A 23263-nucleotide genomic window follows, 5' to 3' on the forward strand; every position below is an offset into this window, starting at 1 on the left:
CTTTGGAATGAGAGAGGGCGAGAGCACCAGGCTAGGCATGGTGGCTGTCTTAGTCAGGGTTTCTATTCCTGCACAAACATCACAACCAGGAAGCAAGTTGGGGAGGAAAGGGTTTATTCAGCTTACACTTCCATACTGCTGTTCATCACCAAGGAAGTCAGGACTGGAACTCAAGCAGGTTGGGAAGCAGGAGCTGATGCAGAGGCCATGGAGGGATGTTCTTTACTGGCTGGTTTCCCCTGGCTTGCTCAGCCTGCTCTCTTACAGAACCCAAGACTACCAGCCCAGAGATGGCACCACCCACAATGGGCCCTCCCCACTTGATCACTAATTGAGAAAATGTCTTACACTGGATCTCATGGAGGCATTTCCTCACCTGAAGCTCCTTTCTCTGTGATAACTCCAGATTGTGTCAAGTTGACACACAAGACCAGCCAGTACAGGGGTGTACACATGTCATGACAGCACTTTGAAGATGGAGGCAGGAGGATTAAGAAATCAAAGCCGGGCCGGGTGTGGTGGCGCACACCTTTAATCCCAGCACTTGGGAGGCAGAGGCAGGCAGATTTCTGAGTTTGAGGCCAGCCTGGTCTACAAAGTGAGTTCCAGGACAGCCAGGGCTACACAGAGAAACCCTGCCTCAAAAAAAAAAAAAAAAAAAAAAAAAGAAAAGAAAAGAAAAGAAAAGAAAAGAAAAGAAAAAGAAAGAAAGAAAGAAAGAAAGAGAAAAGAAAAGTGAAAAGAAAAGAAAAGAAAAAGAAAAAAAATCAAAGCCAGGGGCTGGAGAGATGGCTTGGCAGTTAAGAACACTGACTGCTCTTCCAGAGGTCCTGAGTTCAATTCCCAGCAACCATATGGTGGCTCTTAACCATCTCCAATGGGACCCAATGCCCTCTTCTAGTGTGTCTGAAGACAGTTGCAGTGTATACTCTTATAAATAAAATAAATAAATCTTTTTAAAAAGGAAAAGAGAAAGAAATCAAGGCCAACCTTGGCTATAAAGAAAGTGTAAGGGTAGCCTGAGCTACATAACAGGGTGGGGAGGAGACCAGGTGGTGGTGGCACACACTTTTAATCCCAGCACTCTGAAGGCAGACAGGTAACTGGATGTCTGGGAGTTCAAGGCCAGCCTGGTGTAGAGGGTGATTCCAGGACAACCAGGACTGCAGAGGAAAAAACATTAAAAATAGTGTGCGGGGGGCAAAGAGGGGACTAGCATAGGAAGAAAATCTGAATTGAAGGTGTGAGCAAGGGTTTGGGTTATGACTCTGTTTAGGGTTGGAGTTTGAGTCCACAGCATCCAGAGGAATGGGTGTGTGGCCTCAGATCCCAATCAAGGGAGGCAGGAAGGTTGTTCTCAGTGTGCCCTCTAGTGGTCAGGATCAATTCAGGCCCTCATTTAAGCTCCTATGAGGTCTAAACCAATCCAAGTGTGCTGTGTCATTATCCTCTCAGACTTTCTCAGCTCCACCAAGGCACACACCTATCAGTCACCTGTCCACTGCAGAGGCACACACCTGTCAGTCACCTGGGCACTGCAGAGGCACCCACCTGTCAGTCACCTGGGCACTGCAGAGGCACACACCTGTCAGTCACCTGGGCACTGAGGAGGCACACACCTGTCAGTCACCTGGGCACTGCAGAGGCACACACCTGTCAGTCACCTGAGCACTGCAGAGGCACACACCTGTCAGTCACCTGGGCACTGCAGAGGCACACACCTGTCAGTCACCTGGGCACTGAGGAGGCACACACCTGTCAGTCACCTGGGCACTGAGGAGGCACACACCTGTCAGTCACCTGGGCACTGAGGAGGCACACACCAGTCAGTCACCTGGGCACTGCAGAGGCACACACCTGTCAGTCACCTGAGCACTGCAGAGGCACACACCTGTCAGTCACCTGGGCACTGAGGAGGCACACACCTGTCAGTCACCTGGGCACTGAGGAGGCACACACCTGTCAGTCACCTGGGCACTGCAGAGGCACACACCTGTCAGTCACCTGAGCACTGCAGAGGCACACACCTGTCAGTCACCTGGGCACTGCAGAGGCACACACCTGTCAGTCACCTGGGCACTGAGGAGGCACACACCTGTCAGTCACCTGGGCACTGCAGAGGCACACACCTGTCAGTCACTTGGGCACTGAGGAGGCACACACCAGTCATCTCAGCACTTCCAAGGCTAAAAGATATCACTGACAGTGTGAGGCCAGCCTGAGATATGTACAGTGACATATGTAGTCCTGACCATCCTGGACCACATGCTTACAAATAAAAGGCTGGAGAGAGATCTCAGTGCTTAAGAGCATTGGCTGCTCTAGAAGAGGACCAGGGTTCAATTCTCAGCACCCACATGGTGATACACAACCGTTTCCAGTTCCAGGAGATCCACAGGTACTGCATGCAGGTGGTACATGCAAAATTCACGTACACACAAAACAAATTATTTAAAAAAAAAATGATGTCTCCTGAAAGGCTCTGCCAGTGCCTGGCAAATACAGAAGTGGATGCTCACAGCCATCCATTGGATGGAGCACAGGGTCCCCAATGAAGAAGCTAGAGAAAGTACCCAAAGAGCTGAAGGGGTTTGCAGCCCCATAGGAGGAACAACAATATGAACTAACCAGTATCCCCAGAGCTCACTGGGACTAAACCAATCAAAGAAAACACATGGTGAGATTCATGTCTCTAGATGCATATGTAGCAGAGGGTGGCCTAGTCGGTCATCAATGGGAGGAGAGGCCCTTGGTCCTGTGAAGGTTCTGTGCCCCAGTACAGGGGAATGCCAGGGCCAGGAAGTGGGAGTGGGTGGGTTGGGGAGCAGGGTGAGGGAGGACGGGATAGGGGATTTTTGGAGAGGAAACTAGGAAAGGGGATAACACTTGAAATGTAAATAAAAAATATCTAATTTAAAAAAAAGAAAGAAAGGAAGGAAGGAAGGAAGGAAGAAAGCAAGCAAGCAAGCAAGGAAGAAAGAAAGAAAGAAAGAAAGAAAGAAAGAAAGAAAGAAAGAAAGAAAGGAAGAAAGAAAGAAAGAAAGAAAGAAAGAAAAAAAGAAAGAAAGAAAGCGAGAGCTGGAGCGATGGCCCAGCAGTTGAGTGTTTCTGGCACTTGCAGAGGCTGGTGGATTTCTGTACCTCTGGAAGCTTGAGGCTAGCCTGTTCTACATGGGCTATACTAATGAGACCCTGTTTCAAAAAAAAAGAAAAGTGAAAAGAAACCCATTGTTAGTTCCTGTCTTTTCCCATATCCTAATGACCCTAAATATATCATTAGTGGTATTACATATTATTAATTACAAGTTAAATTATAAATTAAAACATAATACATATTTTTTGGGGTTTTTTTTGTTTTTTGTTTTTTGTTTTTTTTTGTTTTGTTTTTTGAGACAGGGTTTCTCTGTGTAGCCCTGGCTGTCCTGGAACTCACTCTGTAGACCAAGCTGGCCTTGAACTCAGAAATCCGCCTGCCTCTGCCTCCCAAGTGCTGGGATTAAAGGCGTGTGCCACCACTGCCTGACTAAATTTTAATTTTTAAAGTCACCTATTCTGTATATTTCATAGGAATAGAATCATACCATACATAGTATTTTAATTTTGGTCATTTTATTGGGGAGGGAACGAGGCAGGTGATCACATAGCCCAAACCAAATCTAGGAACTTGATATGTAGATGAAGTAGACTTTGAACTGGTAATCTCCCTGCCTCCTCTTCCCAAGTTAACAGGCACAGGCCACTATAATTCATGTCTGTGATTCTGAGGGTGGAACCCAGGACTTTCTATGTTCTGAACAAACATTCACCAACTGAGCTACATCCCCCACCCAGCTCCAAAGATGGGCCTTCTGTTTGTGTGTGTGTGTGTGTGTGTGTGTGTGTGTGTGTGTTGGGGATGGATTTGGTGGTTTGGGAGAAGTTCGTTTTTCTTTGGGTTTATGTCTGTTTATTTACGTGTGTGCATGACTGTGGACACTTGTGGAGGTCAGAGGACAGCTCATATTACTCCCTTCTCTCCTGCCACTCTGTGGGTTCTGAGAACCAAATTCAGGCTGTCAGGATTGCTGAGGAGCACTTTCACCCAGTGAGCCAAATTCCCAACCCCGTTCGGTTGTTAGAGACAGAACCTTGCTTTGTAGCCCAGGCTGGACCATAACTCAACATCTTTGTTCTCTTCTTCCTGAATAATTAGGTTTAAACGTATCTGAAAACACATTCAACTTCAATTTTTTTTTATGTTTGTTTGTTTGTTTGTTTTGGAGACAGGATTTCTCTGTGTAACCCTGGCTTACCTGGAACTCTCTCTGTGTAGACCAGGCTGGCCTCTAAATCAGAAATTAGTCTCCCTCTGACTCCATCGTGCTGGGATTTTTTTTAAATAATAAAAAATATTGCACCAGGCATGCCCCGTGCCTTTAGTCCCAGCATTTGGGAGGCAGAGGCAGGTAGATCTCTGTGAGCTTGATGCCAGCCTGCTCTACAGAGTTAGTTCCAGAATGCCCAGGGTTGAATGGTGAGATACTGTCTAAAAAAACAAAGCTAGAACAACAAAGTGTGTGTGTGTGTGTGTGTGTGTGTGTGTGCTTACCCAGGGTGTCTTCAGAGGACAGAGGCTTCAGATCTCCTGGATCTGGAGTTTTTCCCAAACAGGGAGGAAGAGGAAGGGAGAGGGAGGGAGAGAGCAGGCAGGCTGAGGAGTCAGTACCCGGCCGAGCTGGGGTGGTGGCTGGCTTGCTTGATGCCCTGGGTGCCCTGGGGCAGAGAGAACCGTGTCCACGGCGCCCTCTGGTGGTGTCTGAAGCACAATCAGGGCGGACCTACAGGTCTGGCAGGTTGGGGTGCAAACCTGCCCGGCAGCCACTTCCTGCAGCTCTGTGCATTCCTGAACGCCACTTTCCGCCACACCCCTTTCACCTCTTTTGAAATCTGGGTACTTAAACTGCAACTTAATTTCCCTTACCTGCCACGGGGGCCTGAACTCCGGTGGTTCTAGTACCTTCCCTCGGGGACACAGAGTAACTACTTGCCTATCTGCTCTTAGAAGACTCAGCTCTCTGACTCCGCTAAGAAGAAAGACTGACATCTTCAGCCACAGTTCATGAAAGGGTGCCTTGTCCCAGAGCCCTACCTGCGGAACCACCTCTTTTCTCAACACCAATAAATCCAGACTCTAGCTCTCCTCCCTCAGACTCCCCAGGCCGGCCCCTTTTACCTACAGTCCTCTCCCGGTCCTCCAGGTCCTGCCCCCTGCTCTCTCTTGGTCCCGCCCCTACCTGGACCCTTTCCCCGCCACACCCCTCCGTCCCAGTCCCAAGCCACCCGAGGGACCCATGGCTGCGGCGGCAGCCCCGCGAGGGTGGCAGTGGGGCGAGCCCCGCGCACTTAGCCGGGCGGTGAAGTTGCTCCAGCGCCTAGAAGAGCAATGCAGGGATCCCAGGATGATCATGGGGCCCCCGTCCCTGCGGGACCTGCTGCCCCGCACCGCACAGCTACTTGGAGAGGTGGCAAAGGCCCGGCGCGAGGCCAGGGGAGACCCCGAGGGTCCCGGTGGCGCCGATGACTTTCTGGCCATCTACCTGGCCAATCTGGAGGTCAAAGGCAGGCAGGTGGCGGAGCTACTGCCACCCCGAGGCAAAAAGGACGTGAACCAGGATGTTTTCCGGGAGGGCTCCAGATTCAGGTGAGCGCTAACCTACCTCAGAGACAAGTCACAAACTAGTGATTTCCGGATTGTGTGCCACCAGCCGCCTGTTCCCTCAGACCCAGGGGTCCAGCTTCCACCCTCCTCCTTCAGACCTAGAAGTACAAGCGCCAACCCTCCTCAATCAGACCCAAGAGTCACAAGGCCTTTCTTCCATCAGACCCAGGGGTACAGGTCCAGCCTTCCTCCCCATTATTCCCCCCTTTAAGCACCCTTGCCGCCAGGCCCCCTTTCTCCCTTTTGTAGATCAGCTTGAACCTGGGGTGCAGGCATGTGTCTCTCCTAGAAGAAGAGCAAACTTCAGCTAGGCAGTGGCGGCACACGCCTTTAATCCCAGCACTTGGGAGACAGAGGCAGACGAATTTCTGAGTTCGAGGCCAGCCTGGTCTACAAAGTGAGTTCCAGGACAGCCAGGGCTACATAGAGAAACCCTGTCTCGGAACAAAAAAAAGCAAACTTCCTGTTGGGGAGGCAGGATGAGTGGACCTACCTGTCCAGCCTGAGAAACAGGCCAGCCCCCACTCCCACCCCAACCTCCACCTGTCTGGCTTCCAGCAAAGGTATCTGTTTCAAGGACCTTAGATGTGCCTGCCCTCTGGCTTGTGGGACAACTGCATAGGAGAACTGGAGCTGGACCCCAGAGCAAGGTCTAAATTGGTGATTTGGGTCTGGCTCCCTAGCCTTAGTTGTGACTTGCCTGAATATATATATATATACACATGTGCATATATATGTATGTGTGTGTATATATAATGAAAATACTATCTTCTCTTCTCTTCTTTCTTTCTTTCTTTCTTTCTTTCTTTCTTTCTTTCTTTCTTCCTTATGTAGTTCCAGCTGGCCTTTAAACTCGATCTGTAGACCAGGCTGGCCTCAAACTCACAGAGATCCACCTCTGCCTCCTGAGTACTGGGGTCAAAGGGCTCTGGCACCACAATCAGCCCGGAGAAATAAACTGGTTCTCTTGTTTGGTTGGTAGATTGGTTGGTTGTTTTTGGATCCCATTTCTCTGTGTAGCTCTAGCTGTCCTGGAATTCCCTCTGTAGACCAGGCTAGCCCAGAACCCACACAGATCCGCCTGCCTCTGCCTCTGCCTCTGAGAGTAAAGGCAGCACCACCACTGCTCAGTTATAGATTTCTTATCACTCGGAATTAGCTTTCACTGTGTGCAGAGTCAGAAGACAGGCTGCCAGTGTTTTTAACAGCTGAACCAACTCTAGCCCCAATTGTTACAATTTTTGTTACTTTCTTTCAGCCTGCGTTGTTGCAGTCTAGTGTATATGCCACAGCTAACGCACCTGCTGGAGAGATGGCTTTAGGAAGTGGTTCTCAACCTGGCCATCCAACCACCCTTTCACAGGGTCCCCTAACACCATGGGAAAGCACGAGTGTTTACATTATGACTTATAACAGTAGCAAACAGTTAGGAAGTAGCAAGGAAAATATTTTTATGGCTGGGGTCACCAGAACATACAGAAATGTATTAAAGGGTCTCAGCCTTAGGAAGGTTGAGGAGCACTGACTTAGAGGCAGAGGGCTTTCTGCTCTAGCAGAGGACCCAGGTTCCAGCGCCCAGGATAGATGGCTCACAATCACCTGTAACTCCAGCTCCAAGGGATCTGACACCTCTTCAGACCTCCTCAGGAATCCACACTCATGTGCACATATCTGTTTACACAGGCACACACATGCATGCACACGTACACAAAATTTAACATAAAAGTATTTTTTTTTTCTTTTTGGTTAATATTTTTTAAAAGACTTATTTTTTTTAAAGATTTATTTATTTATTATATGTAAGTACACTGTAGCTGTCTTCAGACACTCCAGAAGAGGGCGCCAGATCTCGTTACGGATGGTTGTGAGCCACCATGTGGTTGCTGGGATTTGAACTCTGGACCTTCAGAAGAGCAGTCGGGTGCTCTTACCCACTGAGCCATCTCTCCAGCCCTAAAAGACTTATTTTTATTTTATGTAACCCCTGAGCTCCAAAAGTAAATCTTAAGAAGAGGAGGAGGAGGAGGAGGAGGCAGGCCAAGTGGTGGTGCATACCTTTAGTCCCAGCCCAGGTGGATCTCTGAATTCAAGGACAGCCTGGCCTACAGACTGAATTCTAGGACAGCCTGGGCTACAAAAGAAACAGCAGTAGGTGCTTTAATTGTGGAATATTGTAGCTGTCTCAAAAAAACCAAGCAAACCAAAGAACCAGCTTGTCACTCTAGGCTGAATGTGGTGCCAGAGCCCTCTGACCTCAGTACTCAGGAGGCAAAGGCAGGCAGATTTCTGATAGTTTGAGGCCAGCCTGGTCTACAGAGTGAGTTTAAAGGCCAACTCAAACTATATAATGAGATATCGTCTCAAAAAAGGGTGGGGGAGGGGGAAGGTAGCTTCCAGTCTGAGCCAGCCAGAGTTGCTGATGGCAAACTCATTGGACTACACAGCTCTGCATTCTGGAAAGCAAGGTTGCTAAGAAACTGTCAGGAGCCCTACAGACCTGGCCACGGAAGCTATTAGTATAAATGAGAAATATAATAAAATCAGCATGCACTGAGTGCTAACCCAATATAATATGCAGGTTTTGTTTGATTTTGAAAATGCTGGGGGGCTGGTGAGATGGCTCAGTGGGTAAGAGCACCCGACTGCTCTTCCGAAGGTCAGGAGTTCAAATCCCAGCAACCACATGGTGGCTCACAACCATCCTTAACAAGATCTGACTCCCTCTTCTGGAGTGTCTGAAGACAGCTACAGTGTACTTACATATAATAAATAAATGAATCTAAAAAAATAAATAAATAAATAAAAAAAAAAGAAAATGCTGGGGATGGAACCCAGAACCCTAAGTATGGTTGGTAGGCAGGGGCTTTTCTACTGAGCCACACCCCCAGTCCCTCACTAGGGGATTCTAGGCAGGGTTTCTACTGCTGAGCTGTGTCCTCTCTGTGCTCATAAGGTTTGGCCAAGCCCCCCCCCCCCACTGTTCTCCAGTGATTCAGGAGCTGAACTCACATGTTTATTTGCACTTCACAGGTGAGGAACTGAGGAGACTTGGGAAAACATTTGTTAATGATTTTCCAGGACTTTCATAGCTGTTAATTGTCCAAAAACCCGTTATTGCCTTCTACATCCTGATCTCAAACTCAGGGCAGCCAACACACCCACTAGTGTGGAAGGCAGTTCTGGGCATTCGCTAAACACCGATGGCAGATGGTTATACCCCGCCATCTCAGTGCTATGCTGGCTGGAGGCCGGTTTGGACTTTAGCTTCCACACTTCCTTCATCGATGAGGAAACGGGGATGCAGAAAACAGAGGCCTCAGAACTGAGACTGGCTCTTGGTACATTGATTCACAAGAGGAAATCTGGAGGCCTTGCACCTGTAGGGACTCTCCCTACATCATGTGTGATGCTCATAGCTTCCCCCCCCACCCCCACCCCACAGGCGACAACTGGCCAAGCTGGCCCTCATCTTCAGTCACATGCACGCAGAGTTGAGCGCACTCTTCCCTGCGGGGGAGTACTGTGGGCACCTGTACCAGCTCACCAAGGGCTCCGCCCACATCTTCTGGAGAGAGTATTGTGGAGTTCGGTGAGTGGACCTTCACCACCGGACGGTGGGCTCCAAAGTCCCTTAACTGCCCTGCCCAAGGACCGGAAGTGGGGAGAAGAGCTGCTTCCTACCATAGACCCTCTCTCCATCCGTAGCTGTAACCTTCCCATCCAGGTGCGTGCTTCCCTGGGCTGAGTTCCAGTCCCTCCTGTGTGCCCGCCACCCTGTGGAACCAGGCCCTACCATGCAGGCCTTGCGGTCCACCTTGGACCTCACTTGTAACGGCCACGTGTCCGTCTTTGAGTTTGACGTCTTCACCAGGCTCTTCCAGGTCAGGGAAGGTCATGGATCGGGGTCTGAGGAAGGTGCTAGGGCCTGGACCCCTGGGTCTGAGGGAGGAGATAGGGACTGGGCACACTGGATCTAAGGGAGGAAGGCTGGGTCTGGACCACTGAGTCTTGGGGAAGAAAGGGTATATGGTTTCCTGTGTTTATAAACAGTGTTCAGGACCATCACGGATGTGGGTAGGGTGGTGGATTCTTGAACCCTGAAGGTCCTAAGGCATAGGCTACTTCCTTGGTCCCTTAGTGATTATCTCTGTCCCTCCCAGCCGTGGCCCACTTTACTGAGGAATTGGCAACTCCTGGCTGTCAACCACCCTGGCTACATGGCCTTCCTTACCTACGATGAGGTCCAAACACGCCTGCAGGCCTACAGGGACAAACCAGGCAGGTGAGCAAAGCAGGGTTCTCTGAGACAAGTAGTCTAGTCCTGGCTAGTGTGTAGGGTGGGGAGGAGGGGGGGCGGAATCCCTCAACTTCTGAGAGGCTGAGAATTGAGGTTCCTGGGAACCCAGAGGTGGGAGCTCTGCAGCTGGGGGGTTGGTGGTTTTCCTGTAGTTCCAGCACTTGGGAGGTGGAGGCTGGAGGATGAAAAGTTCAAAGCCAGCCTGGGCCACCTGAGACACTGTCTCAAATAAAACCTCTGAGTTAAGATGCCCAGAACCCCTGCCTCCTCTTCCGGAGCCTCCTGGGTCATCCCACAGCCCAGCAAATAAAGCAACACTATCAGCTCTACCAAGGAGTTCTGAAGATAAGGCCCGGTCTTGACAAGTTAAAGGCTATGCTATAAACCTGTTAAATGGTTTTGCTTTGAGACAGGGCTTGCTGCATTTAGCCCAGGCTAGCCTCAAACTTGCCATGTAGATAAGGATGACCCTTGAGTGCTGGGGTTATGGATATCACCACTCCACTCGGGTTTGCCGAGGTTTATTTGTTTGCTTTTTGTTTCATTTTGAGTTTCTCTGTGTAGCCCTGGCTGTGCTGGAACTTGCTCCGTACACCAGGATGGCCTCAAACTCAGAGATCTGCCTGCCTCCTGAGTGCTGGGATTAAAAGCGTGCACCTCTTACGGTCCAGCTAGTTGGCTCTCCTTAACAGGCTGAGGATACACTGAGCACCCACAGGTTGAAGGAAGAAATCAGTCTCTGCAGGGCTGAAGTGTGGCAGCCTCTGGAAGGCAAGGACAGTATAGCAGCTGCTCTCTAGAGACCCCCCATTCTCTTCAGGCTGGGGGAGGGAGGGGAAGGAAGAGAAGGGGGGGCTCTCTCAGTCTGTCTGTCTCTATCACCAGACGCTGCTCGGTGACAATGTCCTTGTCTAGATGGGTTGCTATAGGTAGATAAGGTATCTCGTAGCCCAGGCTAGCCTTCAATCAGCTGTATAGGTGAAGAGAGGGAAAATTATAAAATGGAAAGGAAGAACACACAGACAGATCCAAGCTTTCAAGCACTTTCATCGGAGGTCATGCCTGAGTGTAACTTGCTTCCGTTTTTTCCTGTATTAGGCTCATTCTCAGATGTGACCCATTGCTCTGGTGGGCAATGGTAGCTAAAGCTACAGCCATATACCCTCTCGGTCTGTAACTGTGAATGCGGAGCAAGGCCCCTCTTCCATAAAGGATGAGGAAGGAGATACCTGGATCTCCGACAGGGCAGACAGCTGAGTGTCCCAAAAAGAGACAGCAGCGACCACTCTCCATCCCATGTCATCTTTCCACAGCTATATCTTCCGGCCAAGCTGTACCCGCCTAGGGCAGTGGGCCATTGGGTACGTGAGCTCCGATGGAAGCATCCTGCAAACCATTCCTCTCAACAAACCTCTGCTGCAGGTGCTCCTGAAGGGACAAAAGGACGGCATGTGAGTCCCCAGCCTAATAGAAAAAGGGTGTTAGCAAAATCTACTTGGAGAGATTTAGCACAAATCACGCGTTTGGCTTGAAGGTACGGGCGTGGACACAGCCAGCACACCAAGCTGCAACGCCACTAGCTGCCAGCAGGGGGCGGCCGGGTTCTCAAGGCGGGGGAATGTCTGCAGCCAGGCAGCCGGCTGCAAAGTGCAAAATCCCTTCCCCAGACTGGGCTTCAAAACCTGTGCTTCTAGAAACTGTATCCCGCTCTAGGGTCTAGATTGTAAGGTCAGGGGCGGGGAAACAGCCAAACTAGTGGTTTTCCACCTGTAACCTCATCTGCCTCCGGCGGTTTCCTGAAGGAAGTTGCCCGCGGTGATGAGGGAAGGGGCCGGCGGCTCTCCAGGGTTCTCTCTCACCCAGATCTTTCCTGGTTTGCCCTGCTGGGGATGCTTCCTAGCTAGGCCAGATGCTACCAATGAGCTGCAGGGCTGGTGTGAGATAGAGACAGAGAAGAGAGGGACAGGTGCACAGACCTGTTGCTTCTCATTGTTCACAAGGCTCCTGTTCTACAAAATAGCAAGAGCCTTGAGTCATTACAAACAACAGTTACTCTCAAGGAGCAGGCAAGCGTATGGCATTTTATACCTTTTTTTTTTTTTTTTAAGAATGTATTTGGTCTTCTGTTCTTTGTTTTGGAAATGTACTGGTCTTGAGCAGGAGGGAGATATGTGGGGTGTGTGTGTGTGTGTGTGTGTGTGTAAGTATTCAAGGTACAGGAGTATCCTGAGATCTGCATTGTAAGCTACACTGTGAGATTCTTGTTCAGCAAGAAAAAGAAAAAAGTATAAACTGATCATACTGGGGACGTGGCACAGTGGTAGAGCCCCTGCCTAGACTCCCCCAGTGAGGGGCTGGGGTTGTAGCTGGTGTAGAGCCCCTGCCTAGAATCCCCCAGTGAGGGGCTGGGGGCGTGGCTCAGTGGTAGAGCCCCTGCCTAGAATCCCCCAGTGAGGGGCTGGGGTGTGGATCAGTGGTAGAGCCCCTGCCTAGAATCCCCCAGTGAGGGGCTGGGGGCGTGGCTCAGTGGTAGAGCCCCTGCCTAGAATCCCCCAGTGAGGGGCTGGGGGCGTGGCTCAGTGGTAGAGCCCCTGCCTAGAATCCCCCAGTGAGGGGCTGGGAGTATAGATTAGTGGTAGAGCCCCTGCCTAAAATGCTCCAGGCTAGGTCAACACTACAAAATAGAACACAGATCCTGGAAGGACAGAGGTTTAGATTTCTTTTTTGATTCTCAGGCTGGAGGCCAACGGTTCAGTGCAGCTTCTCTAAAATGATCAAGTGGACAGTTCTGTCCCAGGGATTGGAGAGTACACTTGCTCTGGGAAGTTCCAGTGTGGGCGCGTGTCAGGTCCTAATGCACATGCGCACACACACTCACACATGCACATACTCATGTATGCATACACCTATGCATGCATGCACGAATGCACGCACACCAGGTAGATGAGGTAAGCGGGTCCTTGTGAGTCCAGCCCCTCAGAGCCCAACTATGTTCTCCCCTCAGCTTCCTCTTCCCTGATGGAAAGAAACACAACCCAGACCTGACTGAGCTCTGCCGGGCAGAACCCTACCAGCGCATCCAAGTGTCAGAGGTGAGTTCCACACTCACGTCCACTACCCAGCTACTTAGCTTAGAGATCTGGGGATGTGGTGCTGGCTTGGAGCCGTGTACATACGAGCCAACCCTTGCTTCTCTGAGACTCTCTGAGTTCCTCCACTGGGAACTGTCGCCTCTGCAAGCCTCCTCGCCAAGGTTTTTTCTTGGATATCGAATGAAGAAAAGAGCTTCTGAGATCATCAAAATAGCTGATGCATTTGAGTGTTTATCAGCTCTGAGTCTGAGCAGACACCCAGTGCCAGAAGAGCCAAGATGTTTTTCTTTTTGTTCTTAGGATGGAACCCAGAAACTTATGCTTGCTACACTAGAGTTCAACCACTGAGCACCGCCCCCAGCCCCTCATTGGGGGATTCTAAGCAGGGGCTCTACCACTGAGCCACGCCCCCAGCCTCTCACTGGGGGATTCTAGGCAGGGGCTCTACCACTGAGCCACACCCCCAGCCCCTCACTGGGGGATTCTAGGCAGGGTTCTGCCACTGAGCCACACTCCCATGTTTTTAAATAAGGAAATGGCTTTATTGACTATACTGTAAAGGTCTGGGCAGTAACAGGAGTACTGACTTTAGGCAGCGCAGCCAAGCCTGATGACATCACTTCAGTTCCCAGCATCCCCGGGGTGGGAGGAGAGAACTGAGTCATCCTCTGACCTCCATATGGCACCATGGCACATATGTACAGAGAGTGCTACCGACATTTAGCCTTGGTTTTTGAGGGGTGCCCCCCACCCCCGCCATGATGATGGTGGTGGTGGTTATTATTATTTCAAGATCTCTCTTAATAGCCCTGACTGTTCTGGAATTTGTTTAGCTGGTGGTCAACCTGGCTGGCCTTGAACTCATAAACTCCCTCTGCCGCTGCCCCCTAACTTCTGGTACCAAAGGTGTACACCTCAGTGCCTGGCCCTTGAGGTTGTGGTGCAAGGGTTTTCTATGTAGCTGGGCCTGGAGCTCTTCATCCTCCTGCCTTGGCCTCTGGAGGAATTACAGACCTTTGACACTATGAAATTTTTTTAGCCTAAGTACATTCCATTCTATATTTAAGATTTTTCTCTCTGTGCACAAACCAGGCTGGCCTTGAACTCACTGAGATCTGCCTCCCTCAGCCTCCAGAGTGCTGGGATTAAAGGCATGTGCCACCACTGCCCAACTTTATATAACTTTTAAAATATATTTTAAATATTTATTTTTTGGGTTGTTGTTTTTTTTGTTTTTTTTTTTTTTTTTCTTTTTCGAGACAGGGTTTCTCTATATATCCCTGGCTGTCCTGGAACTCACTTTGTAGACCAGGCTGGCCTCGAACTCAGAAATCCGCCTGCCTCTGCCTCCCAAGTGCTAGGATTAAAGGCATGCGCTGCCACGCCCAGCTAAATATTTATTTTTATTATTTAAAAAATTATTTCTGAGTTCGAGGCCAGCCTGGTCTACAAAGTGAGTTCCAGGACAGCCAGGGCTATACAGAGAAACCCTGTCTCGAAAAACCAAAAAAAAAATATATATATATTTTGTGTGTATGAGTATTTGCCTGTATGTATGTGCCCCCATCTGTGTATAGTGTCCACAGAAGCCAGAAGAGGGTGTCAGATACCCTGGAATTAGAGAATTGTTTAAAACTAAATAGCTAAAATGCACCAGCATTCCCAAATCACGAGGGATCCAGAAAACAGGTCTCTGGTCGAGGGTTGAAGACATGCTTTGTCTGATGTGACACTTGGCTGTAATTCCACTGCTGCTTGGGCTAAGTCCCACCTCTGGGATGCATAGTAAGATCCTATGGCCAGGAAAGAGGAAGAAACACATACCGATGAGAGTCGTGGGTGCACTGGCCTTCCACCTGGTTGTCAGTTTTCTGTGAGGGGTTGTGTTTTATTGTTGTTGGTTTGGTTTGGTTGAGAGACAAGGTTTCATGAACCCCAGGCTGGCCTCAAAGTCCCTGTGTAACTGAAGGGGACCCTCCTGCATGTCCTTGTTCCCCCACCCCCACCAGTGCTACCATTTACAGACCTCTGCAGGCACATCCAGTTTATGTGGGGCTAGCGGTAGAACCCAAGGCTTCCCGAAAATCAGGCAAACCTGCCAACCATGCTAATCCCCAGCCCCAGCCGTGAACTTGGGAGAGTATGCAGGCTGGCACAGATTTCGAGAACCATCCTCCTAACCAGCCCCCCACCCCCACCCCAACCCCTGTCCATTTTTCTCCCAGGAGCAACTGCTGCTCTACCAAGCCATGAACTCCACGTTCCAGCTGTGCAAGATCTGCGCAGAGAGGGACAAGGACGTGAGGATCGAGCCCTGTGGGCATCTTCTCTGCAGCTGCTGCCTGGCTGCCTGGCAGGTGGGGCTGCCATCTGCCCTCTGCCCCGCCCCCACCTCCCCATCCCTCCCCTAAAAGCCCCATCTGGATCTCCCATTGAGGAAGCAGGGCTCCAGAGAGAACAGAGGTCTGGTGGGTGGGGCTCTCCACACTGCTGCTGCCTTAGCCATCTCAGGCCGAGTCCACCCTCCACTTCTCCCTGAGCTGCTACTTAATATGTTTTAAAAGGGGCTCCGTTTCTCCCTCGCAACAGGCCTTGTGGAGTCAATAGCTTCCCTTACTGGACCTTGACTTCAAAGAATAGAACATAAGATACCATCATTCATAGTGCAGAGTGGGTCAGTCCCACAGAGCCTACAGCACAGGCCTCAGCAGCTCTGCTGGGCTAGGTCCTAGCCTGTGGGTCCCTCCTGGATTCAGAGTATACCAGCCACATCCCAACCTGATGCCAGCCTCCCTTTACCCGCCTCCCATCCCAGAGCTAGGCTCTCTTCTGCCATCCCCCCAACCCCCGCACTCCTTTTATTGGAGGTCTTTTGAAGTCAGAAGGGACACAGGAGACAACAAGGTGAGTGACATTTTTCCTCTTTGTCCCTAGAACTCAGACAGCCAGACCTGTCCCTTCTGCCGTTGTGAGATCAAAGGTCGAGAGGCTGTGAGTATCTGTCAGGCACAGGAGAGGCCAACGGAGGTCAGGACTGCTGCAGATGACTCAAGAGACAACTGTCACCAGGAGGCTGCTGAGCGGAAACTGGGGCCGGTGAGCAGAGACAGGCGGGACCTGGAACCACTGTTCTGAGGATCTGAGGGAGGAGGGCTGATACTGAAGTCCTGGGTCTGAGGGAGGAGGCTAGACTCAATACATCTGGGTCTGAGGGAGGGGGCCTGGGACCTGGACTCTGGGTGTGAGGGAGGAGGGTCTAGAACAGGATGCTTAGATGTTAATGTTCCTGACTTTGTGCCTGGCTGCCCTGGCTTTCCCTGGCAGTCTGACCTGAGGGGAGAGACCCTGAACCTGTTGTATGTAGAGGCTGCCCAGCGCCCCCTGCTGGCCACTAGTAAAAACACGTGTAGGTGTGAGGAACATAGCCATAATCTGCCTCCTCTGTATTCTCTAGGTGACTCCCTCTGCTCCCCCACTACCCCCTGAAGATCAGTTCCCTCAAGGACCCCAAGACAAAGGCTGGCTGACACTGGTGAGTGAGGTCTGAGGTGGGTGGCTGGGGTCTCACTTCACCCTGGCGTAGCCACACTGGGGGTCACAGGAATGGTCACATACTCAGCAACAATGCTAAGATGCCATCCCCTTCCCTTTTTGGGGGGGGGTGTTCTCTGTGTAGCCCTGGCTGTCCTGGAACCCACTCTGCAGACCAGGCTGGCCTTGAACTCAGAGATCTGCCTGCCTCTGCCTCCCAGTGCTCCCACACCACACCTGGCCTATTTTTAATTTTTAGAAATATTTTGTGTAGATTAGTGTTTGGCCTGCATGTATTTCTGTGCGCCGTGAGCATGTAGCACCCATGGAGGCCGGAAGAGAGAAGGTTGGATCTAGAACTGGAGTTACAGTTACAGATGGTTGTGAGCTGCCATGTGGGAGCTGGGAATCGAGCCTGGGTCCTTTGCAAGAGCAGCCAGTGCTCTTAATTACTGAACCATCGCTCCAGCCTGCCTTTCTTTTCTTTCCTTCCACCTCTACTTCTTCCTCCCCCTTATGCTCCTCTCACTTCTCTCTCCTCTCCCTCCTCCCCTCCCTCCTCCCCTCCCCCTCCCCTCCTCCCCTCCCTCCTCCTCTTTCCCGTCCTTTTGAAGGCAGGTTCTTACTATGACTTCTAGGCTGGCTTAAACTTTCCATCTTCCTGCCTCAGCCTCCTAAGTTTTGGGGTGAACAATGCATTCTTCAGCCCAGCTCCCACATGTTCATTCCTTAAATGAGCTCTGTTTTGCATTGTCTTCCCACCCCTGGGCCTTCTGAGACCCTCCCCAATGGGGAAGGCAACTGTCCCTGTCGTCTAGCTAAGTACACACTGGCTGCGATCAATACCCAGCTGACTTCAAACAGCTCAGGAAATCCGGGAACATTATTCTACCACAGCAAGGAGAGAGAGCCAGCAGGGAGGGGGGCCGGAGCACCCGGGGAGGGAAGCTAAAAACAGATCTGGACCCATGGCCAAAGGCAAATGGAAACATTAGGAGGCACTCAGCTGGCTCCCCGAGGACAAGGAGGGGCCACAGCCAGGACGGCAGCCTGCCGGTCACTTCCAGCCACGTGGGTGCACCTTGGCCTAGGCCGTGCCCTGTGCCTGGCATGAGACTTTCCCTGCCCTCTACACATTCCTGTGAGCCTCCTACTCCTTCCTTCTCCCAAACACATCAGGGACGAGCAAGCCTTGGGCACACCCCTTACCAGAAAGGTGACCGTACTTCTCAGAGCAGTTCAAATGCTCTTGGCATTGTTAGGTCCTTCGCCCACCCCACCTCTTCCTCCTCCTCCTTCTCATCACCACCGCCACCACTGTCGATGTCATCATCATCATATTTAGTTAGTTAGTTTTAGGCAGGATGTGGTGGCATAGGTCTCTAATCCCAGCACTTGTCAGGCAGATGCAGGCAGATCTCTGTGAGTTCGAGGCCAGCCTGGTCTACTAAGTAAGTTCCAGTACACCAAGGGCTACACAGAGAGACCCTGTTTCAAACAAACAAACAAAGATTTATTTATTTTAGTGTTTGTGTTTTGCCTGTATATGTATACATGTCTGGTGTCCAGGAAGATCAGAAGAGGGTGTTGGATCCCCTAAAACTGGAGTTATAGACAGTTTAAGGCACAGTCTGGGTGCTGGAAACTCTTAGTTGTGACTCTAACCACTGTGCCATCTTTCCAGCCCTGTTATTTAATTTAATTTTTTTTATTTTTTTATTTTTTTTGGTTTTTCGAGACAGGGTTTCTCTGTATAGCCCTGGCTGTCCTGGAGCTCACTTTGTAGACCAGGCTGGCCTCGAACTCAGAAATCCGCCTGCCTCTGCCTCCCGAGTGCTGGGACTAAAGGCATGTGCCACCACGCCCGGCTATTTAATTTTATGTAGCCCCGCCTGAAACTTGCTCTGTAGACCAGGATGGTTTAGAACTCACAGAGATCCTTCAACCTCCCAAGTGCTGGGAACAAAGGCCTGTGCCACCATGTCTGGCATTTTTCATTTATGTGTATAATGTGTGTAGGCCCGATGCATGTATGTTGGGTAGGTACTGTGTGCATAAAGGTGAGTGCAGTATCTACACAGGCCAGAAGAGGGCAGCAGATCCCCTGGAACTGGAGTTACAGATGATTGTGAGCCACCAGGTGGTATGGGGGCTTAATCTTGCTCTAAATCACTGGGCCATCTCTCCAGCACCCCTCCCATCTTTATTTTGAGGTTCTAAGAATTGAACCCAGGGGCTCATTTATTTTAGACAAGTACCCCACTGAGCTTCACCCTAGCCCTTCTCCAGTGGCCTCCGGGCATGTATTGCCACTGAACCATGCCCAAAGCCCCTCCCTCCTTTTTAAAGGAGTCTCATGGCTTCCTCACATGCACCATTATTGTGACAGCCTAGTAAGGTGGGTACTGCTATGATCCCAGCAACCAGAGGAGACACTGAGAGACCACGAGCATAGGGGATTTAGACCTGGGAACCAGATCTAAATGCTCTGGATGAGATGGTGTGCATTCCAGGGTCATAACAATTGTAATGGAGACTCTTGTACAGTCCTGCGTGTGCGCTTTCCTGGCAGGACCAGGTTACACAAAGCCAAAGCTGTGCCTGAACTCCGGATGCTCTTGCCTCAGCTTTCCGAGTCCTGATTTTTTTTTTTTCTTTTTTAGTTGTTTGGTTACATTCTCTGTGTGTGTGGTTTTGTTTGTTGTTGTTGTTGTTGTTGTTGTTGTTGTTGTTGTTTTTCCAAGACAGAGTTTCTCTTTGTAGCCCTGGCTGTCCTAGAAATCACTTTGTAGACCAGGCTGGCCTTGAACTCAGAGATCCACCTGCTTCTGCCTCCCAAGTGCTGGGATTAAAGGCGCCACCACCACTGGGCCCCAGTCCTGTGATTTATGGATCTAGGCTACCTACCAAGCCTTGCCCTTCCAACAGGCAACAAGCCCCGCCCCTTCTAGCTTGGCGCTCCCCCTCCCCCCTTTCTGGTTTGTCACTCCAGTTACCCAGAGGCCTTTGCAGCTGTCCTCCTCTCTCTAGCCAACTACTCTCCTTTGCTTGAAAGGACTAGGAACACCTGAGCGACTTCCTTACTTGAGAGCTGCCGCCCACCTCCTCCCACCTCACTGCCCCCCCACTCCCCTCCCAACCTTGGCCCTAGCACTTCGAGAACAATTCTCTTTATTTCTCCATGTTTGTCAGTTCTGCAAGAGCAAAGATTTTTCTCATTCATGACTGTGTCCTCAAAGTCTGGAACAGTAATCTAGAAATGTTTGTGGCATGAATATATAAGTATTTTTGAGACAGGGCCTCACTGAAGGTTGGGCTTGCCTCAAACTGGCTTTGTAGCCAAGGATAACCTCCCAATTTTTTGTTTTGTTTCGTTTTTTGGTTGTTTGTTTGCTTGTTTTTTGAGATATGGCTTCTCTGTGTAGCCCTGGCTGTCCTGGAACTCACTCTGTAGACCAGGCTGGCCTCGAACTCAGAAATCCGCCTGCCTCTGCCTCCCGAGTGCTGGGATTAAAGGCATGCGCCACCATTGCCTGGCTTGGTTTTGTTTTCTTTTGTTTACATTTTATTTTTATTCTTAATTGTCTCTGTGTGTGTGTATACACACATACACACATATGCACGTGCAAGCACATGGGCTTGCCTGTCTCAGCACATTTGTGGGGGTCAGAAGACAACTTGCAGGAGTTAAGTTTTCTCCTTCGTGGGCCCTGGTGATGGAACCCAAGACATGAGGTTTGGCAGCACGTGCCTTTATACACTGAGCTATCTCACTGGCCCAGGAAACATTCCCTACTCCCTTCCTTTCAGGCACCACTCGCCCTGCCCAGGCTCCGACCTCCACTTCCTCTCCCCAAAATGGCCTCGGTTCTGTGGGAAGTCACCTCCAGGCCCCGGGCCAGGGAGGAGGCCACAGAGTAAGTAGAGGACTCAGGGTCTTGGGGGAGAGGGAACAGAGGGAAAAGACTGAGTCGCATGAAACCAACACCACCTGGTGACTCTCTCCATGGCAGAAGCTCCTGAGAGGGAAAACACCCCTCCCGCAGACCCCACAGGACCCCGAGTTATGCCCAAAACCCAGAGGCTAGGTGAGTCTTTCTTGCTTCCCTTCCGATTACTCTCCATCACAGATGTGACTGCACCTGGCACAGTTATCATCAGGGCATTCAAGACCCTGTCTAAAAAACAACGGAGAGGGAGTCTAGTGATGTGGGTTTTGGTTTGAGTGTTTGTCTGCCTCAAAGTTCCGGGGTCAGTGGTCCTTGGCATTTTGTAAACTGAGTAGCGACAAGGGTCTGTAATCACAGCACTTCGGAGATGGAGGTAGGATCAGGGCCATCCTCTGTTACATAATGAGTTCCAGGTCAGCCTGGGCTACATGAGGTTTACCTTTTTCTAGAAAGAAAGAAAGAAAGAAAGAAAGAAAGAAAGAAAGAAAGAAAGAAAGAAAGAAATTCCAATTGCACTTATGTATTTCCTTTGTGGTGGGGGTATGGCACGTGCTGCGGTGTATGTAGGGGGTTAGAGGACAACTTCCGGGGAGTCCACTCTCCCCTGCCACCATGGGACTGGACCTCAAGTCGTCAGGTGTGCAGGCCTTTCCTGCTAAGCTGCCTTGCTGACCTTCTGTTTCTAAACAACAACAAACGAGGTTTGGGAGGGAGAACCCAACAGTTAAGAGTGGGCCCTGCTCTTGTCCAGGACCAAGTTTCAGTTCCCAGCATCTCTGTTAAGTGGCTCATGATTGCCTGCATCGCCAGCTCCGGGAAATCCATCGCCCCCTTCTGGCCTCCTCAGGCATTGCACCCATGTGCACATACCCACACACACACAAATTAAAAATAAACTGCTTTTATTATTAAACATAAATAAGCAGGGCGATGGTGGCACACTCCCTTAATCGCAGAACTCAGGAGGCAGACACAGAGGTCAAGGCCTGTCAGCTCTACAGAGTGAGTTCCAAGAGAGCCAGGGCTACACAGGGAAATCCTGTATCAAAAAGCAGATAGGTCGTGAGACTGAGTGAGTGAGTGACTAAAAACTCTAACACCTTTTTCTTCCACACAGCAGGGCACCTGGACTGGAGGAAGGGAGCCTTGGGGCTGGAAGGAGTGACAAGGCAGAAATAAATTGAATCCTGATCTTTCAATCCTCCTGTGTGTGTGACAGAGACCAACAATGCCACCAGGGGGCGTCGTAGTTCTGGGGAAGGATGGGTCTAGACCTGACCCCTGACCCTGCCCGATTAACTCAGGGTGGGCCCCCCCTCAGATATTCCCACCCAGGAGCCCCTCCTCCATCAGAAATGGAATCCTACATCACAGTTCTCAGGTCATGACGCACCCAGCCCTGCCCACCATCCGGTCACCAGCCCTGAGGGTCTGAGACCTAAACCTAGAAATCCCTCTGGATGTTTTCAGCAGTTAGAGACCTCACTTGCCTACCTCGCCCTTTCCTCTCACCCATTCTCAAAAAATAATGTAACCACTGGTTTCAAGCAAGCTGCTGAATCTTCTCCAGCACTCTCATTGACTCTGGAGGGACCCAGGCTCCATTTATTTTAGATTCAACCAGCCCATGGCTTCCACACCCTCTCTCTCTTATCCATTGTCCACCAGGCCACTTGTACCATGCACCTAGAGTCCAATGAAGACAGACCTCAGCTGGCCTAAGATGGGCAAAGTTACTTGGAAGGGGACACCAGGAGACTCTAGGAAGCCAGAGGGAGGCACCTAGCCTGACCCAGGTAATCAGGGAAGGCTTCCAGGAAGAGGGGACATCTGAGATTATAGAGATGAGGAGTCCGTGTCCCATGGGAAGGGGGCTGGAAAGCTTGACTCACAGATAAGTAACAAATAATAACAAGTAACAAAAACCACTTCAGGAACACAAGGGAATTTATTGAGAGGATTTTTTTGGGTCAGTCACAGAATCCCAGCAGCAGCTTGGAGAGCTGGCAACTAGCCAGCAACGGCCAGCGACGGAAACCGCTCTACAGAACCGGTTTGATGAGGACAGCACAGGTTCCCCAGTGACCTGAGCATGCTATAGTCACCTGCTGCTTGCACTGTCACTATAAGGCAGGGTGTCACTGCCCTTTTGCTCATCAGTGGCTCATCAAAAGTCCATCAGAGTAGCAGGTGATGGTGGTTATCATTTAACCGATTGGGGTTGCCGAAGCGGGGGTTGGGGGGTGAGAGACAGAGGTCTCACTTGATGGTTCTGGCTCAGGATTGTATCGGGGGATGCAATCAGTAGGTCCTGGGACCTGTAGGTATTAGCAGAACCACCATTGTCTAGACTCCCCCAGGGAGGGGCTGGGGGCGTTGCTCAGTGGTAGAGCCCCTGCCTAGAATCCCCCAGTGAGGGACTGGGGGCGTGGCTCAGTGGTAGAGCCTCTGCCTAGAATCCCCCAATGAGGGGTTGGGGGCGTGGCTCAGTGGTAGAGCCCCTGCCTAGAATAGCCCAGTGAGGGGCTGGGGGCGTGGCTCAGTGGTAAAGCCCCTGCCTAGAATCCCCCAGTGAGGGGCTGGGGGTGTGGTTCAGTGGTAGAGCCCTGCCTAGAATCCCCCAGTGAGGGGCTGGGGGTGTGGCTCAGTGGTAGAGCCCCTGCCTAGAATCCCCCAGTGAGAGGCTGGGGGCGTG

The 23263-nt window shown here is 50.8% G+C and overlaps 1 protein-coding gene across 4 annotated transcripts; it reads left to right on the plus strand.

The window, feature by feature from the left end:
- The first annotated feature begins 5276 nt into the window (after positions 1 to 5276).
- Positions 5277 to 21767, plus strand: Cblc (Cbl proto-oncogene C). 4 transcript variants are annotated; one of them, XR_015048006.1, is made up of 12 exons: positions 5277 to 5680; positions 9141 to 9287; positions 9423 to 9579; positions 9859 to 9980; positions 11309 to 11446; positions 13000 to 13087; positions 15313 to 15444; positions 16022 to 16183; positions 16542 to 16619; positions 20429 to 20535; positions 20632 to 20706; positions 21686 to 21767. XR_015048006.1 is itself a non-coding variant. In XM_029479155.2 (10 exons), exons 1-10 carry the CDS (start codon positions 5331 to 5333, stop codon positions 21731 to 21733), a joined length of 1422 nt encoding a protein of 473 aa, XP_029335015.1. In that variant the 5' UTR covers positions 5277 to 5330; the 3' UTR covers positions 21734 to 21767. The 4 variants fall into 4 exon arrangements, 2 of the variants coding, with proteins under 2 accessions (XP_029335015.1, XP_029335014.2); XR_015048007.1 differs by having other exon boundaries at positions 21689 to 21767; XM_029479155.2 differs by lacking the exons at positions 20429 to 20535; positions 20632 to 20706.
- The last annotated feature ends 1496 nt before the right edge of the window (positions 21768 to 23263 follow it).

The sequence above is a fragment of the Mus caroli genome, unplaced genomic scaffold, assembly GCF_978045245.1.
Source record: "Mus caroli unplaced genomic scaffold, Mus_caroli_1 scaffold_8, whole genome shotgun sequence".
NCBI classification, from domain to species: domain Eukaryota; kingdom Metazoa; phylum Chordata; class Mammalia; order Rodentia; family Muridae; genus Mus; species Mus caroli.

What these genes read in the sequence shown, in the direction of transcription:
- Cblc (XM_029479154.2), top strand. Translation starts at nt 5,331, where the DNA reads ATGGCTGCGGCGGCAGCCCCGCGAGGGTGGCAGTGGGGCGAGCCCCGC. An exon ending in TCTTCACCAGGCTCTTCCAG is followed by an intron (nt 9,580 to 9,858) that starts GTCAGGGAAGGT and finishes TGTCCCTCCCAG; the next exon opens with CCGTGGCCCACTTTACTGAG. An exon ending in CTGAGCGGAAACTGGGGCCG is followed by an intron (nt 16,184 to 16,541) that starts GTGAGCAGAGAC and finishes TGTATTCTCTAG; the next exon opens with GTGACTCCCTCTGCTCCCCC.